At 39.4% G+C, this 19,372-nt stretch overlaps 1 protein-coding gene across 1 annotated transcript; it reads right to left on the bottom strand.

Moving 5' to 3' along the window:
* Nucleotides 1-17,380: 17,380 nt before the first annotated feature.
* Nucleotides 17,381-18,738, bottom strand: LOC141613266 (uncharacterized). The gene is made up of 3 exons (XM_074432003.1): nucleotides 18,542-18,738; nucleotides 18,225-18,460; nucleotides 17,381-18,114 (listed from the first exon to the last, which is right to left on the bottom strand). The coding sequence occupies exons 1-3, from the start codon at nucleotides 18,736-18,738 to the stop codon at nucleotides 17,381-17,383; spliced, it is 1,167 nt and encodes a 388-aa protein (XP_074288104.1).
* Nucleotides 18,739-19,372: the final 634 nt, after the last annotated feature.

Genomic DNA, 19,372 nt, shown 5'->3' on the forward strand with positions numbered 1-19,372 from the left:
AAAAGTAAGCTGAGAAAAATGTTAACCAGAGTTATGTGATATAGAAGTAAGGAATCGTCGAGATTTATGATATTATCATGAGGATATTAGTTAAGGGTTATATAGGAATTTCAAGACAACATGATTAATCATGAGTTTCGAGGAATTAAGGGAGTATGAAGTTGGTGGGGTATTTGCACGATACGAGATTTTGGTGGAGAGTTAGATGATGATACAATTAAGGATAGTATTGGGAAGAATGTTGAGGTAATTGTGTTGATGGATTCGATGTTCGTTGTTTGGGATGTTAACCAAAGATAGAAAGAAATCGCGATATTTAGAGATGAGTGTAAGAGGTTTGATGTCCGGACAGCGGTAGTGTTATGGTTTGTGACTAGTGGTTAAGGGTGGTGGTATATTAGAAAGGTAGCAATTCTAATGGGGTTGATTTTGTAGAGACCAGATTGATATGTATGGTTGTGAGAAAGTATAAGATGTGGTTATATGAGGCGGTTGTTAGTAGTTGAGTATTAATGGTATGGTTACAATTGGCAGGGGGTGATGGATATGCGAATGGGAGAATATGTTATGAGGGGAATACGAGTTAAGCTCGGGTGAGGGGTAACTTTTATCGGGTGTAACTTACGTGACCAGGATTGACTGGTTGTATGTGATTACGGGTCTGTGATATATATATAAATGTTTGTGTGAGGTTTTGACCTCACAAGACGTGATATGGTGTGGTTATCATAAAGTTGTTATTTGAATGTTCTGTAATGCATGTTGGGTACGCTAATCTAATTGAATGATGATTAAAAAGGAAATAAATTGAGTGATCTGGCATGACTGGTTATACTTGTATGTATTCATGATACATTTCAATCTGTGATATGGTAAGGGGATGATATTCATGAGGTTATTACCTGTTTAATTCATAAAATATGTTGCATTGTGATTTAGTAAAGTGGATTTGAGTAAGTTTTTTTTTCTTGTCTGAAAAGTTATTCTGAGTCAGTGTTTATGGGAATTGTATGCAGTTGTGATGTCTATCGATGTGGTTGTTGTGCATCGGGTGGTGATCCGGGCACGGTACATAGTGTTGTGATGCGGGTATTTTCGCACTGCGGTGTGGCTGTTGGTGGCGGTGTTGCGATGCCATCACCGGTTGTGGTGGAGTAGGCGGGATGATTATGATACGAGTTTTCAAAAGTACATACCAGTCATACATAGATTGTTGTTTTGTTTGATGTTGCTTCCTGTGAGTTTCAGTTTGTACAGATAGATACTTGTTTTGTTATTGATGTTTCTTACCAGTTAAGTTTGGGAATCAGGGTAGAGTATGATATGAAATAGAGTTGTATAAGTTTTCGTTGTTGTCATGGTATAGTGATATTCTGTTGATGAGACACGGTTGTGAGAGGTTGTTACAGTAATTTTGATCTTGTTCTAGATAAGGCTTTAGGGGATATGGTAATGGCAAGTGATTCGTAAAACATGTGTGGTAATGACCTGAAAGATGCAGGTGGTTCATAATCTTTTGTTGAGACAGTGAGTGTAAGGTGTTGGGGGAATTAGTGTCATGTTAAGTTGTGTATGAGTTTTGCGGTAATGAAAGAAAGAACTTGAGGATCTAGTGTGAGTATACGTACCGAGTGTGGATCGTGAGTTATGCTTTTGGGAGATAGGTGCTTTACATAGAGAGGTATGTTGTTTTGCAGTAATAATGGAGAGTTAGTATGGTGATTTTGCTACGAGTTTTATGGTATAGGTTAGGTGGTGTGCCGAATGAGTTGAGGTATGAGAAATGTTTAAGTAAGAGAGCCTTGGATATATGCATGGCGAGTGTTTAGATTATAGGTGGTTATCTTTGACATGCGGTGGTGATGAGGATAATGAGACGATATAGCTCGGATTTAGTATTAGTAAGTTACGAGGACGTAACATTTATCTTAAGAGGAGTAGGATGCGATAAAAGAGATTTTGATGGTTATGCATATGGTGGTATATTCGCAGTAGAGTGTTGGTGTAGCATAAAGAAGGAAGTTGAATATTTTGTGGTTGATGTTGTTAAAAGGCCATGGTCGAGCTTGTAGTAGTGTGATGTTTAGGAGTGTGAGAATATTTCACTAGTGTTGTGATTGGATGATGAGGTTATGAGTGTGAGTAAACTTCGAGGACGAAGTTCCTTTTAAGGGTGGTAGAATGTAACATTCCGTTTGATGTCTATGAGTGTCTTGATATTGGATTTGATAGTGGATGATATTATAGAGCTAGCAGCGTTAGAGGATGGTAGTTGGTTATGTATGGAGTTGTTGTCATGAGAGATATATATGTGGTAGATACGATATCGTGAGTCATGTTGTGGAAGTAAACATAGTCGGTGGAGTAGGTTTTAAGAGTTCATGTTTTATGTTTGGACGAGTTCTTGAGTTCTTAGTATGTTGTTGTGTCTTGGTCGAGTTAGTATGGTTGTTTTTAGGTATGGGTTGAACTTCGGGGACGAAGTTCTTTTTTAGGAGGGAAGACTGTAATACTACGGTTTTATGAGTCTCTGGGTACTCTATCGAGTAGGACTTACTCTGTCGAGTAAGGGTGAGTTGCGGTTTTAAAATAGTTTCTGACCTGTTGGGTAATCGATCGAGTAACGTTGATACTCGATCGAGTAGCCGGTTTACGGGGGATGATTTCTCGGGTTTTGTTAATAATGCGATTAAGTATATAATTACTTCCGTCACTTTTCTTTAAACACTTTTATAACCTAATTACATTCAAAAGAGAAATCAAACTACGTTCTTCGCATCAATCGCATTGTTGGCAAATCCCGGAGCGTGGAAGGTTAGATTTTACCTTTCTTTATACCGTTGTGATCCTTGCGTCGAGGGTAAGATCTACGTACCGTTTTTATAGTATTTAGTCAAAGTTTGTTAAACCCTAATATTGGGATTTGGGAGTTTTGTTGTATTTTGTGATTAGTAGTGATTATATGTTTGTATGTTAGGAGGAGGATTCGTAGAAGAAGCCTTTTGATATCAGCTGTGAGACCGTCTGATTGTGTTGCCTTCCAGGTAGGGTTTCCCTACTCAGTATTAGTCCCATAATGTGTTGGTGATGATTTGTGATTGTTGATTATTGTTATACGAGTATTATGACGGTTGTTGGTTTGATTGTTGTTTAATGGTTGTGATTGTTTGTCTCTGGTTCTCGAGATGCGTTCTCGGCTGAGTGGAGTCACTTGCGGGGGTGGCTTCACGCCCTAGTTTCGCCCTCCGTGGAACCCGCCACGGGAGGGGATGTGCACATTAATGAGACAGGGTTATCGCTCGGTATGATGAGCGGGACTTAGGTGGGAACGCCTGCGGTCCCCCACTGGCAGGGCTGGTCCAGTGGACAGTCGGTAACGGAGATTGATTGGAGTGGGTGTGATTTTGTGTGTGTGACCGTTTGAGCTGCTTGTTTACTGTGTTGTTGGTTATATAAATTGTGTGATTAGTACTAACCCCGTTTAATGTTTTAAAAACTGTGGTGATCCATTCGGGGGTGGTGAGCAGTTATTGAGCAGGTATGATATGACGCGTATGGGATAGCTGGGATGAGTCATCACGTGGCAGTTAGAAGTCTTCCGCTGTGTCAGACGATGTTTTATAGCTTTGATAGTTTTAGTAGTAGACCGTCTGAGAGTCTTGTATTTCTTTTTATCAGTTTTGGAGTTGGTATGTAATCACTTGAAACATTATTTACTTTTAAGTATGTTTTGTTATTGTCTTATGATTATCATTGCCTCGGAAAACCGAGATGGTAGCACTTCCATGCCTTAAGTGGTCCTGGTAAGGCACTTGGAGTATGGGGGTGTTACACTATACCATGCTCTATTTGGGGTAAGTATGATACTACGGTTTTATGGTCCTAGCTTACTCGGTCGAGTAGTTCATACTCGGTGGAGTAAGTTGTTGAGTGCTTTTAAACTGGCTACTATTTTGAGTGCCCTAGGTAGAGTTCCTTAGAACTTGGCCGAGTAGGTCGTACTCGGCCGAGTACCCAAGTACTCGACCGAGTACCCGGTTTAACGGGTTAGTTTTCCATGATTTTGATTAAAATGATTGGAGAATATAAAAGGCGGTCGTCAGTTTTCTAAATCACTTTTTCACTTTATGCCTAAATGACTTACACATTCTCTAATCGTCTTCCTCATCTCCAAGCAAGGGTTGATCGATCGTGAGTCCTTGTATCTCGTTTTCCGTGTCGATTCCTTTGCTAAGTCTCTAGCGTTTTCTTAATCAGTTTATGGTTGTCATTACGGGTTTATGCAAACCCTAGATTAGTTTAATTTGGGGGTTCAGGGTGTTTGGTCATCGTATGTGTTGTTGATTGTTGATTATCATTGTTGTAGGTGTCGATGTGTTACTCGTTGTACATTTGTATGATTGCCCGTGGTATAGCGGATTGCGATAAGGTAAGGTTTTCCTACTCAGTCGATTGCGTAACTAATTTGAGATTGTTGTGATTGTTCGATTAATATGCATCGTTGGATTGAGATTGGTTCAGTAATATGGTGATTGGTATTGTTGTTGTTTTGGGTAGATTTTGCACAAAGCTTAATCAGGCCAGGGTAGACTTTGACGTAGGGTTAACTAGTTTGTCTACCTTGTCTATGACGGTAGGGCATGATGCAATATAAGTAAAATAAAGTAAATAAAATAAACAAGTAAGACAATAGATTTTGTACGTGGAAAACCCTTTAATTGGGAAAAAAACACGGGCACCAAGTCACGAGAGGTTTCACTATGTATATGGAGAATAATAACGTAAGTAGATACAATATGGAGTATTTTTACTAAGTATTGTAATTGAGTTGTTCTAGAGGTGATAACATGTGTGTAGAAATGATCCTTGATGCTTCTTATATAGTAGTCTCGCCAAGCTGCATAATATCTCCTCTTCATAATGTAATATTCTCTTTTAATGGTGTCATTGATTGCTCCTTATGTACTCTTAGTCACCTGGATAAATGTTCGGCCTTTATGATAGAATCTTCTCCTTAATTGCTCCATAATTAGAATAATAATGTATAATTATTCTCCATATTTATTCTAGACTTAGTCAAATATTATCCTTTTACTTGCTCCATAATTAAAAAAACACGGGCACCAAGCCAGCTTCGAGATATCCTGACGCTTCTGCCCTGATCATCAGGCCAGGGTAGGAATTTATCCTGAATGCAGGACGGAAATATCAGACCCAACAATTGCCCCTTATCTTCTCATTATTGCTGGGTCAGGCCAGAAATGAGAAGATAACTATCAACTTAATTAAGTAACTTCTTCAGGACGGTTGAGTTGTAATCATCATAGAAAAAATGGCTAGTTAGTTTAAATGCGCCAAGTGTCCTATTTGCTGCAACCGCTTCAATTACTGCGTGCAAGTTGCAGTAAACCCTAGATATTCACCGCATTATAAATACTCTTTTAACCTCTGCTTTATTATTCATCAAAACCCGATCAATTTATCTGTAAATCTCTTAATTCTTCTTCAATCTTCATCTTCAACCTTCGTCCAAACTCCCAAAAATTTCCATAAATTAACACTATGGTTGTAAAAAGAAAATCAATGAGGGGTGTTGTTGCTCCAGGCACACCTTTTGTCCAAAACCCTGAAACAAGCATGAGCCTTCTGAAAATACTTCCTCTGTTCTTGTTATGGAGAAGATGTCCATATTTCATAAATATTTTGAATTCAAACCATCAAAAGCACTTGACGAACATTCTTCTATTCCCAATCGTCTCAAGCCTGAGTTTGAGAAAATTCTGAAGGAAAAGAGGATTATCCCTGTTGATGTTGAGGTTTGGATTCCTGAAGACTCTCCTATCAAGGCTGACTGGGCTTGTCCTCGTTGGTTCTGTATCCATGATTGGGCTTTCAGGACTGGTTGTAAGTTGTCTTTCTCTCCTCTCATGGTTGAAGTGGTCAAGGAAATTGGTATTCCTCCTTACTAGATCATGCCTACGCTCTGGAAGGTGGTTCATTCTAATGAGTTTTTATGTGACAAGCATAAACTGGTTTTTACTGTTGATGATTTGTAGAGCTGTTATTCCCTAAGGAGACACAGTCCTGGCAGGGTCAATTTCAAGGTTAGGCCTTCGACTAATCCCCTTCTCAGCAATCTAGATAGTGGTGCTGACAAGAATTGGGCTGCTGGTTACATGTTCATCAGGACCAACTCGGTTGGGCCTGATCTGGCGTATCTCAACTTTGATGCCTGTACTGGTGGTAAGTATCCTGCAACTTTTACCTATTCTATACATATTTTGTTAGTTTAAAGTAAAGCAGGAAATATTTAACAGGGTATACCTCTTTTGTAGTGGATGATTGGCTGAGCACTGTTGAATATCCTTCTGAAAGGGTAACTGCTTTTCTGGCTATTCCTCTTGAGGAGAGGTCATGGCCATTCTACTCTGGGTGGAACGTTTTCCTCGCTGTTTGAACAGAGAGGGTCTTTCCAAGGTTTCCAGGCCTATTAAGGCTCTTCATGTCTCAACTTCTGGCAGTAAGACTCATTTCTCTGTGCTTCTCTTTACTTTGGCTAATTTTGTTATAGCTTGTCTTTATTGCTAATGCAGTTCCTCATTTTGTAGCTACCAGGTTATCTACTAGGCGTACAAGGTTTGGTACGGCAGACTTGAATGCCAGGCTTGCTCGGGTTAAGAAAGAAGACTCCAAGGGTAGTGGTTGTCCTGGAACTTAGGCTGATAAACCGATTGACCTGACTGATGTTCCAGCTGCTCCAGTTATTCCTGATGTTCCTACTGAGACTAGTCCTGTTGCTCATAAGAGGAAGCGGGAAGAGGCTGGTATTCGTCTTCCTATCAGGGAAGTGAAGGGTAGGGCAGGTAGTATCGAAGCTGCTAAGGAAAAGATCCAGGAATTTGCTGACTCTAATTCTCCTCAAATGGTGTCAATGGACCCTATTGAATCTAATACCAAGGTGGTTGCTATAGTGGATCATGCTGTTAATATTGTGACTGACGCTCTTGGTTCCTTGGGGAGGTATCCTTAGTTTTCTTTTAGTTTATTTTCTTTGATATTTTCCTATTTATTTTTCTAACATTTCTTTTATTTCCTTGATCGGACGACTATAGCTTATCTTGTCAATGCTTATCAGACTTCTTCATTGGTGGCTAGGACCAATATGCTCAGTTCTGATGTTGATAAGCTGAATTATGAGCTTTCCTTTGCTCAGGCTAACCTGGTTGCTGCCAAGGCCGATTTAAAGAGAGCGCAGGTTGAGCGTGATGCTGCCAAGGTTGAGGGTGGGTCTAGGAAGCAGTTGCTGCATGAGGCTTTGGAAAGTAATGAAGAGCTCAACCTTGAGAAGGATGATTTGGAAGGCAAGCTTGATGATGTTGTCTTCTATTTCTTTGTCAAGGGGAAGATTGCGGCTCTGTCTGAACCAGTGGAGGCCACGGCAAAATGGAATCCTGAAGCTGAAATGGCTCTTGCTTCAAAGAGGTATCCTAAACTACACAACTTTGGTGAAGAGGAGGAAGTGGAGTATCTAGGGGAGAAGGATGCCGAAGAGGCCAAGGAGGCTAAGGATGGTGTTGCTGACGCTGCTTCTCAGGAGAAGCAGTAATTTTTAAATGATAATTTATGTTGGTTTTTGGCCCATCCAGGGGGGATGTCCCTGGAAAAAAATTTTGGTATTTTGGTTCCCCTTGTTAGGGAGGTTATCCCTGACAAGCTAAACATTTGGCTCCCTTTACCCAGGGCTGAGGGCTTTATTAATGATAACAAGTTTGCCTTTTTTGGCTTGCTTTGTTCCAAATCTTTTTTTTATGCTCTTTCCTTAACCTATCAGGATGTTTAAATAAATAATTTTCAGTCTGTTAACCGGTTAACCTGTTAAATATATGATCTTCAACCTATTAACCTGTATTGTGTTTTTAATTCGATGTTAATCTTCAATAATGTGTAGTTTTTCTTCCTGACATGATTGAAGTGGGTGGGATCCGTCCTAACTAGAGGGCTTAAGTGCTGGAGGGCTTTGTATTCAGCCTGTCCAGAGGACATTTGGACGTGTCATTAGGATCTTTCACCTTTTTACCTGTCACAGTGCTGCGTCCATCCATTGTAGAGGTGTGCAGAGGTGTCCCGTATTTGCTGTATCTGGTGTGGGTTACCAACATTCGTTTGGGCACGACGGGGTGCAACAACAAAAAATAAAGAGTACTGAAAATAAAAAAACAAAGTAATGGGATATAATAGAGTAGCCCTCAATCCTGGAGACTTATTCATGTAATAACAGATCATGCATAATTTTTCAAGATTCAAATATTATATCAGGACATGTATTAGGAGGGTAAAACACATAAGTTTTTCATACAAAATACACGTAGAATTTGTATGTTGGACAAATAAGGCAAGCAGTTTTTGACAGGCAAAACATGCAGGGTTTAAATATATCAAATAAGTATAAGTAGAATTGAATTTTTACCTTGTCAGGACAGGGTATAGCTGTATTATTCTGAGAATTTATATATGAAATAGTTTCAAATGAGATACATTCCAGGACCTTGGGATCATCTCTCCCTCTAAGGTTTGTAGCCTGTATGCTCCTTGCCCGACGATTGAGTCCATAAATATGGGCCTTCCCATACAGTGGCTAGATTGTCTGCTGTTTTTTCTTTTTTTTTTTGTTCGGGAATACTTTTAGTAGAACTAAGTCTCATTCCCTGAGAACTCTCATTTTGACATTTTTGTTATAGCTTCTAGCTACTGTTTGTTGATATGATGCTATCCTGATTTTGGCAGCATCTCTCAATTCTTCCGCTAGGAATAGGTTGTCCTGCATCAGGCTGTTGTTTGCTTCTATGTTGTTTAGGCTAAATCTTGAACTTGGCACATGTACTTCTCAAGGAATGACTGCTTCACAACCATACACCAAGGAATAGGGTGTTTAGCCTGTCGAGGTCTTTAGGGTTGTCATGTCTGCCCATAGTACTAATGAAAGCTCTTCTACCCATCTGCCACGTCTACTATTCAGCTTCTTTTTTAGGCCGCTGACGATTACCTTGTCGCTTGATTCAGCCTGGCCGTTTGCTTTTGGGTAGCCAGGGGTTGAAGTTACTAGTTTGATATTTTATTCATCACAGAAAGCCTTAGTTCTTTTTCCAACGAATTGAGTGCCATTGTCACAGACTATCTCTGAAGGGACTTCATACCTGCATATGATATTAGTCCTAATGAATGATTGATACGATCGTCAAGTACCAAAAATAAATACCTAAGTACTACTAATAGAAGCTAGCGGTAAGTAGGGTCGATCTCAACAGGGAGGCAAAAATGAGATTTATCTGTTTTAAATTAGTCTAAGAGTAACGGGGGTTTGAGTATGATTTCTAAACTAAGAGAGGTGGCAAGAGAAATTGAGCGATAACAATAAAGGGATTAACAATAAAGAGAGAGAACTAGGATTGTCGGGTCACCAATGAATGTCAGATAATTGCAGCTAAGGTCACAGATCGGTCACTTGTATCGGTCTAAAGGGCAACAACTATCTTCTTCCGGTCTCAATTCACCCTAAAACACTATTAGCTTAGCTTCCGCCCTCACTAAAGCATCCTAATGTTCACTGTAGGTCTCATCCCTTCCAACCTTCCGGTCTAGGTCAAGGCTTACCAAATCAATTAGCTAGATGCGTCGACTCAAGCAACTAATTGTAATTATATACGATGATTAACAGCATAGACAAGATTTTAGCAATAATGAATTAGCTAAACATAATAATGAATAAAGCAAAAGAGAAGGAAGAATCAAGAACAAACATAATGAAAGATACAAACTAAAGAGAGGAAATATTAAATACAGAGAACAAAAGAAAGATTACAAAGTAGCGAATCCGAAAAAAAGAAGCAAAGCAAAGTTTCCAGCAGTAATTAAGAGTAAGAGCAGTAATTAAGAGTATATGAGATGTTTTAACCTAATCCTACGACTTCCTTAATATAGGGAAGTGATTATTAACATAAAATAAACCTAACACGGGATAAAAATCCCGAGGATATAAGCTAGTCACTCGATCGAGCAACTTTATATCACTCGATCGAACAAATCAAAGCTAAAACCTCTCGATCGAGGACTTAAGGTACTCGATCGAACACTTATCAAAAAGGCACATTTGATCGAGTAGAAAAAGGACTCGATCGAACAAGATAGTACTCGATCGAGTACTTTCCAGCGCACAATTCCTGCTTTGCGCACTGAACTTCAAACGGCCGCCATTTCTTCGTTACTTGGGCAAACTAACACTTATAGCAAAAATGTCAATTGCAAACGAGTTGTAAGATGTTTATAATAAAGCTGAACCGTCGACCTTGCAAGACCTTTAATGATGGACTCTCACGGGTCACTCTTCTCTCATGAAGCAGAGGGTAAGCATATGAGTGTAAGAGAGAAGGAAATATAGTCGCTCACCTAAACTACGGCCCACATAAACATGCATGTAGCTAATATGATAGACAATTCTAACTACAACACATATATTCCAACCAAACAGGGTCCGTCACAGCCGAGGGCTTACAAAAGTTATGGGAAAGTGAGGCTGTGGGTAAGAAAAGGCAAAACAAGTATGTAAAATGTGGAGGTAAAGCGTCAAGCTAGCACCTAAACAATACCATATAACAACATCCAATTCCTAACCAATTATAAAATCAAACTCAAGTACCCTTCATATGGCACAAAAACTCACTCAACCAGACAACAACTCCTCATAAAACCGAAATTAACCAAACTTTTTTTGTTCAATTTTTTCTCTTTCTTTTTCTTCTTTTTCTTTTCTTTTCGGTCTTTTCATTTTTCTGTTTTTTTTTCGAATTCTTTTTTTTTTTCATTTCATCCTCCTTCTTCTTCATAAATTACCAACTCCAAATCAATACAATACAAACCAAACTCGGCACGATAAATTATATACCGCAAAAACATACACTAAACTAGCTTGACAAGGCATGCTAAATTTTGGATGTAGTTAAGGGTCAAAAGGCAAATTTGGCTAAATGTGGAGTTAAATGGGTAAAAATGAAAGAAAAGGGGAATGTAAGCGCCTCCCTTCATGTGACACCAATCACTAACCCTATGTAGGCAATAAGCAATTGAATTTCATATATATGCAAATTAATGAACATGTTATGTAAGGAGTAACTACTCACAATCCTACGTGAAACCGGTCATAAATGACACTAGTTTATAAGGCTCTAAATCTTAAAAATTATAAGTAGGTTGCCAAAATTTCAGGTCAAGTCTATATGTTCATCTGTATTTTTAACATTAACTCGTAGATATACAGAAGACAAAGCTAAAGATAATAATTTATGCAAGGCTTAAGCAAAAGGACAAAAATTAGTGCAAATTCTTCATTGAAATCTACCGTTCCGACTCAACCTATGTGCTAAAATAAACGTGAAATTTTTGAATTTTTCGAATTTTTTTTTGATGAAAATAAACAGCAATACATACAAAAAATAAACGTGATAATAAAAATGCAGTAAAGACAACATGCAGACATAGATATGGATGCATAATCTCCCCTAATCAAACCGTACAATGCCCTCATTGTACCAAATACCAAAAATAGGGAAAGGAAATGCAAACTGAAAAGGAGAGAGTGAAGCTGCGGAAAATTCACAAGAATACGCGAAGAAGGGACCTCCCCAAACCAGCCAGCAACATGGGAGGTCGCAAAACAGCTCCATCAGCGTCACATGAAGCGAATCAAAGGAAGCCAACTCGATCGAGAGAGTAGATTACTCGATCGAGTGAAATGGATTGTGGAAGTGCTCGATCGAGAAAAGGTAAATGCTCGATCGAAATGGTCGTGTCTGTGGATGCTCGATCGAAGATGGAAAGCATTTGATCAAGGGAGTAAGTCACTCGATCGGTTAGAAGATTGCTGGATCGAGAACTCTTTATTGCACAACTCTTAGGCGTCAAGGGAACACCTGCAAAGACGCAAATAGCAACAACAAATACGACCAAAAACCAAGCCTAGATCGCTCAGAGTCTATGGTTGAAAAAACCATTTATTACACACACAAAACTGAAATGCAAATTAATAAAAATTTAAACTCCGGGTTGCCTCCCGGACAGCGCTAGTTTCAGACAGGTCCCAGCTCGACCTATCTTTTCTTCATCCAGCCATTCTAATTGAGCCCAGTCAAAACAGCTCAAAGCACGCAGCAGCCGATCAAATAACTGCGCATGTGCTACACAAAACTATAAGTAGCACCATAATATAATAATAAAATAGGAAATTGAAATGTGCATCCGTTTAAGCCTAACGAATTTCCTATGACAGCTCCCAAATTTATCCACAAAAGAATTCTGCCCTCCAGCTAAGGGCGGAATATAGAAGCTCAAATTAACCGCGAGTGGAAAATAAGAGTGCTCATGAGCATTTGACTCAAAAATAACGCGAGTATAATCCACATGCACTGACGGGTTTGTATTGTGAGGTAGAGGAATCTGGTTTACTAAAGAAGAAGGTGGGTATTCATCCCAAATGCAAGAGACGGTAAAGTCAATTGGGTCCTCAATAATAGGTTCATCCATAATATCATCATAACTATCCTATTTAACCTCAAGGCTGTCAAAACTTTTCTCCTCACTCTCCTTATAGCTAGACTCGTCAGTAGGGGAGTTCTCAAAGAGACCTTCCCAGTCGTCCTCACTATCTCTGCAAGAATCATAGAGGGGTTCTAAATTATCCTTATAAAAGGGATTATCAACCACGCTAATGGTCTCCTCTATTTCTCCGTCAGTATTTCCTAAAACGGTTTCCAAGATCTCACCCACCCCCTCATCTGAGTTAACATGAAGAGAGAAACTGGGTTTAAGAGTTTCAGCAGCAAACCATTCAAAATTCTAATACCTCTTTTATGGGGAATCCTTCGAAATCCCACTTATCATTAGCCTCGAGGTATGCTCGCGTAGGGGCATTAATTCCCCGGATGACAAACATGCATATTTGGAGTCCCGAAAGCATTCCTCGTCTTGGTTCGAGCCACTCCTCCCACCTGTCTATATAAGAACCAAAACTTTCATTCTCTCTCTGCGGAAAGTCAAGAACGAGAGACATGAGAATGGTCTCAAGGAACCGAGGTACCGTGAGACAAGAAATAGACTAAACAAAAACAGATAAAACTACGCTGCCTCCCCGGCAACGGCCGCCAAAATTTGATACGGTCGTCAAGTACCAAAAATAAATACCTAAGTACTACTAACAAAAGCTAGCGGTAAGTAGGGTCGATCTCCACAGGGAGGCAAAAATGAGATTTATTTGTTTTAAATTAGTCTAAGAGTAACGGGAGTTTGAGTATGAATTCTAAAGTAAGAGAGGTGGCAAGAGAAATTGAGCGATAAAAGTAAAGGGATTAACAATAAAGAGAGAAAACTAGGATTGTTGGGTCACCAATGAATGTCATATAATTGCAGCTAAGGTCACAGATCGGTCACTTGTATCGGTCTAAGAGGCAACGAATATCTCCTTCCGGTCTCAATTCACCCAAAAACACTATTAGCTTAGCTTCCGCCCTCACTAAAGCATCCTAATGTTCACTACAGGTCTCACCCCTTCCAACCTTCTGGTCTTGGTCAAGACTTACCAAATCAATTAGCTAGATGTGCCGACTCAAGCAACTAATTGCAATTATATGCAATGATTAACAGCATAGACAAGGTTTTAGCAACAGATCTGCAAACCTAATTAGCAACTAACATCAACTCATTGAATCCCCTAAATCCTAGCAGGAGAATTAGCTAAACATAATAATGAATAAAGCAAAAGAGAAGGAAGAAGCAAGAACAAACATAATGAAAGATACAAACTAAAGAGAGGAGAGATTAAATAGAAAGAGCAAAAGAAAGATTACAAAGTAGCGAATCCGGAAAAAAAAAAGCAAAGCAAAGTTCCCAGTAGTAATTAAGAGTAAGAGCAGTGAATAAGAGTATATGAGATGTTTTAACCTAATCCTCCGACTTCCTTTATATAGGGAAGTGATTATTAACATAAAATAAACCAAACACGGGATAAAAATCCAGAGTATATAAGCTAGTCACTCGATCGAGCAACTTTATATCACTCGATCGAACAAATGAAAGCTAAAACCTTTAGATCGAGGACTTTAGGAACTCGATCAAACACTTATCAAAAAGGCACATTCGATCGAGTAGAAAAAGGACTCGATCGAACAAGATAGTACTCGATCGAGTACTTTCCAGCGCACAATTCCTACTTTGCGCACTGAAATTCAAACGGCCGCTATTTCTTCGTTACTTTGGAAAACAGAGTGTTTCTGGTGGCGTTGGAAAGATAAGAGGACAAGATTTCATCTACAATTGGAATAACCTAAAAATAAGTTGTAGAACTCAAGATATGGCTCTTCAAAACAAGCACTAGTAATTTGAAGTTCTTCCTTTGCTCACCTAGCTATCTTACTTCTTTGCGCATCTCAAAATATTAGTCTCCAAGCCCCGACTCAACTCATGTCATAAATGCATGCTTAGGTACATGTATTAAGCTTGATTTCTCTCCTCTCCGGTTCATACCTGCAAATAATACAAGAGAAACCAAAGTAGACAATTCGGGGGACATTTGTAGCTAAACACTACTAAATATGCATAAAAATTCATGCAAAAATGGTATAAAAAGTCTATATAAAATGCACAAAATCAAGGATATTACTTCTTACTTAGTAACCTGCCTAAAAGAATCTGCTTCAATCCACTTGGAGAAGTAATCAGTCATGGCTAACATAAATACTTTCTGGCCTGGAGCTACTGGGAATTTTCCTACTATGTCCATGCCCCACTTCATGAATGGACAGGGTGCAGAAATTAAATGTAGTAGCTCTGATGGTTGATGGATAATTGGGGCATTTATTTGTCAGGCTTCATATTTTTCAAAATAGTCAAGACAGTCAGCCCTCAGGGTTGGCCAGTAATAGTCAGTCCTGAGTATCTTGCTTGTCAGGCTTCTTCCACCTTTATGGTTGCCACAATATCCGTCGTGAATTTATTGATGTACTTGTTTGGCTTCATGTGGTTCAAGACACCTTAAGTAAGGTCCAACCTTAGAACGTTTAAACAAAGTGTTATTGATGATAGAATAAGTAGAAGCCCTAATTTTAAGTGTTCTGGCATCGTGCCTGCCCTGAGGTAGTATACCTTGCAGGAACCAATCATAATAAGATTTAGTCCAATAGTCATTTTCAGTATTGACAGGGTTTACTTGCTCAGGCTTGCTGATGGCAAGATCAAGTAGATGTACAATAGGTAGTTTATCAAAAATAGTAGGGGTGAAATTTGAACCAAGGCTGGCCAAAGCATTAGCCTGGGTATTCAGGTCTCTTCGTATTGGCTCAATATCAAATGAAATGAATTTATCGCAAAGTTTTTTAGCATATTCCAAATATAAAATAATTTTTTCATCCTTTGCTGTATAAATTCCTTTTATTTGATTTGCAATTAAAAGTGAATCAGTTTTTACCTTTAAACACTGAGGTCTAGACATACCTTGAGTCCAGCTATGAGGGCTTCATACTCAGCCTCATTATTAGTAGGTTTGAACTCACAACTCACAGCCTGGGCTATGGTGTCCCCTTGTGACGATTTTAGCACTAATCCTAATCATGTACCCCTTATATTGGATGCCCCATATGTGAACAGGGTCCACTATTGTTCTGAGGTTTTATTTTCTAACTAGTTAACTTCCTTGGTAAGGTCCGATTCTAGGTTAGGGCTGAAATCAACTACAAAGTCTGCTAAGGCCTGTGATTTGATTGTTGTCCTGGATTCAAAGGTAATATCATAAGTGCTAAGTTGGACTGACCATTTGGCCATCCTGCCTGATAGTTCAGGCTTTCGTAGGACAGATTTTATAGGTAAGTTAGTCTTGACTATTATGAGGTGACTTTCAAAATATGGTCACAACTTAACATATGACATGATCAAAGCAAAACATATTTTTCAAGTAAACCATACCTCATTTCAGCATCTAGTAGACTTTTACTTACACAGTAGACAGGATGTTGCTGACCTTCTAGTTTCTTTACCAAGACTGCACTTACTGCGATGTCAGTAACGGAAAGATATACTAACAGGAGCTCTCCCTTTTCTGGCTTGGCCAGTAAATAAAGGTGGAGAAGAAAGATATAGTTTTAGATCCTGAAAGGCTTCCTTATGTTCAGAGGTCCACTTGAATTGTTTGTTTTTTCTGAGCAGGTTGTAAAATGTTTTACACCTTTCAAATGACCTGGATATGAACCTTTTCAGGGCAGCTACCATGCGTGTTAATTTCTGAATGTCCTTGACAGACTTGGGTGACTGTAGTTCTAGTATAGCTTTGATCTGTTCAGGGCTGGCTTCTATGCCTCTTTTGGTCACTATATAGCCTAAGAACTTTCCTACAGAAACTCCAAAGTGGCATTTGGCAGGGTTAAGTTTCATGTTGTACTTCTCCAAGATTTGAAATGATACTTCCAGGTGCTTCATATGGTCTTGCGCGTCCTTGGATTTTACCACCATGTCATCTATATAAACTTTCATGATGTCCCCAACCTGCTCTTTGAACATCATGTTGACCAGGCGCTGGTATGTTGCCCCTGCATTCTTTAGACCGAATGGCATGGCAGAGTAACAGTATATGCGTCGGTCAGTAATAAATGCAGTACTCTCCTGGTTAGTAGGGTACATCTTTATCTGGTTAAATCCACTAGAAGCTTCCATGAATATGAGCATCTCATGCCCTGCCGTTGCATCTACCATTGCGTCAATATGTGAAAGAGGAAATGGGACTTTAGGGCAGGCCTTGTTCAGGTCAGTATAATCCACAAAACTCTCCATTTGCCACTCTTTTTCTGCACGACCACTACGTTTTCCATCCATTCAGGGTACATCACTTCCCTGATCATGTCCATATCTAAGAGTTTGTCTACCCTTCATTGATAATGGTGTTTCTTTCTGGTGCAAACTTTTGTCTTTTCTGTTATACAGGATGGAAATATGTGTCAAGGTTGAGTTTATGAGTGATAATATCAGCACTAATTCGAGTCATACCAAAATGGGACCAAGCAAGCAGGAAGCTTTATTTTTAAGAAAGCTCACTAACAACATACCTGTCAGGATACTCGGGGTTGAGGATTACCTGATTTGTTTCCATCTTGGATGGTGCTACATATGTGCTCCTGGCAGGGTACAGTAATTTCTATGCGAGGGAATTACCTGCCTTGGATGACTTAAGGGCCTCTGTATAGCATTCCTGGGCTGATTTGTGCTCACCTATAATGGTTGCCACTCCCCAGTCTGTTGGTATCTTGATACAATGATGATAAATAGAGGAGATAGCCTTAACATTGTGAATCTATGGTCTACTCAGAATAACATTGTAGGTGGATGGACAGTCTAGAACTCGAAATCTTTCATAGGATGCAACGCGTTCAACATAGGTATGGAGATAGATCTCTCCTAATATATTCTTTGTCTCACCGCTGAATCCTACCAAGATACTGGATTTCTTGGTAATTTGATCCTCGCTGATCTTCATGGCTTTGAGTAAATCTAATATGATCATGTTCACTGACCTGCCTCCGTCTACCAAGATTCTCCTTACGTTCGCAGTTCCAACTTGCATGGAGATCACCAGGCCATCATGATGCAGGTTAGGGATGCACCCCAAATCACAGTCACTGAACGTGATAGGTGGTATATTACTAGGCTTGCAGGGTGATTTAGTTTGAGGAGTCCTGGCTATCTTCTCTGCTGCTGAACTGGTCAGGCCACAAATCTCTGATCCGTCATTTATGAATTTTACTTCATAGAGTGGAGGTGGTAGAGGGAGATTGCGTTCCTGCTTTTGCTCCGGGTTAACTTTAAGAGGATTTTCATTCCTACCTCTACCTTTGATCAGATCATTGAGGTATCCTGCCTTTAGCAGGTAGGCCACTTCTTTCATGAGAGTAAAGCAATCCTTCGTTGTATGCCCTATATCCATGTGAAATTCATACCACTTGATATGTTCCTTCCTTAGATTTGGGTTGCATGACTTTCTAGGCCACCTGACCACTGGTCCCATTTTATCCAGTCGCTGGATCAAACCTGCAATGTCAACACAGAAGTTATGTTCAGAGATAGGTGGATGAACTTTAGCCTTACCTTGCTGTTCTTGTGCTAGGTTGATTCTAAATGATGAGGCCTAGTATATGGACCACTCCTGTAGTTATTGCCTCTACTGGTGCTTCTCCTGTTCAGCTTCTCGTAATTTTTTGCATAGCAGGGTCCTCCACCCTTGTAACTCTTGTCTTCCTCTAACCTAATATAAGCAAGTGTCTTTGCCTGGACATCTTCGAAGAAATGACAGAGATACTTGGTCAACTCACCATAGAGATCACTATTAGGTAGTAATCCCTGTCTGAATGCTTCCACTACTGTTCCAACGTCACACCTGGGAATTGACACTTTCTCCTTGTTGAATCTAGCAAGGAAGACTCTGAGGGTCTCATCTGGTTTCTGGGTAATCCTGTACAGGTCACTGGGACGTTTCTCCAACTCTCTGCTACTTGTGAACTGCTGGTTGAATGTATTGATCAGGTCAGCAAATGATTTGATACTTCCATTTGGCAGGTTGATATACCAATGTAGTGCAAGACCGATCAGTGTTGTCCCAAATCCTTTGCACATGCAAATCTGCCTAAATTCACTGGGAATAGATGCAGCCAACATTTTTTGCTTATAGAAGGCCACTTGGTTTTGTGGATCCGAGGTCCCATCATAAGTCCTCATGGATGGTGTTTTATCTAGATTCTATGTAGGGCTGAATCAGGTCAGGGTAGAGTGTTAGAAAGGTTAACTAGCTCGTTTATCTTGTATATAGATGCAGGGCAGGCTTAATAAAACGTAAAGAAAAAGAAATAAAGAAAACAGATGAGACAATTGTTTTGTACGTGGAAAACCCTTGAATGGGAAAAAAACACATGCACCAAGCCAGAAGAGGTTTCACTGTAATTTCTGGAGAATAATTTTATATCTAGCTCAATAATGTATTTTATTCCAAGTATTAAAAAAGTATATCTTGTAGTCTTGTCTCGTGTGGTGGGATGTAATAGAATATCTCTTCAAATGGTTTGGAGTCTTCTTTATATAGTAATCTCCATATGGCCGCGTAATCTTCCTCTTAATGGCGTAATATTCTCTCTAAATACGCCATTAATTACTGTCTTGAATGTGCTTAATTACCCGAATAAATGCTTCATAATAATGACCAAATATTCCCCTTGATTGTTGTTTTAATTACTGAATTTATATGATAATTATCCCATATAATACTTATTGACTTTGTCAAATAATATCTTTATAT

Source organism: Silene latifolia, chromosome 11 (assembly GCF_048544455.1).
Source record: "Silene latifolia isolate original U9 population chromosome 11, ASM4854445v1, whole genome shotgun sequence".
In the NCBI taxonomy this organism is placed as follows: domain Eukaryota; kingdom Viridiplantae; phylum Streptophyta; class Magnoliopsida; order Caryophyllales; family Caryophyllaceae; genus Silene; species Silene latifolia.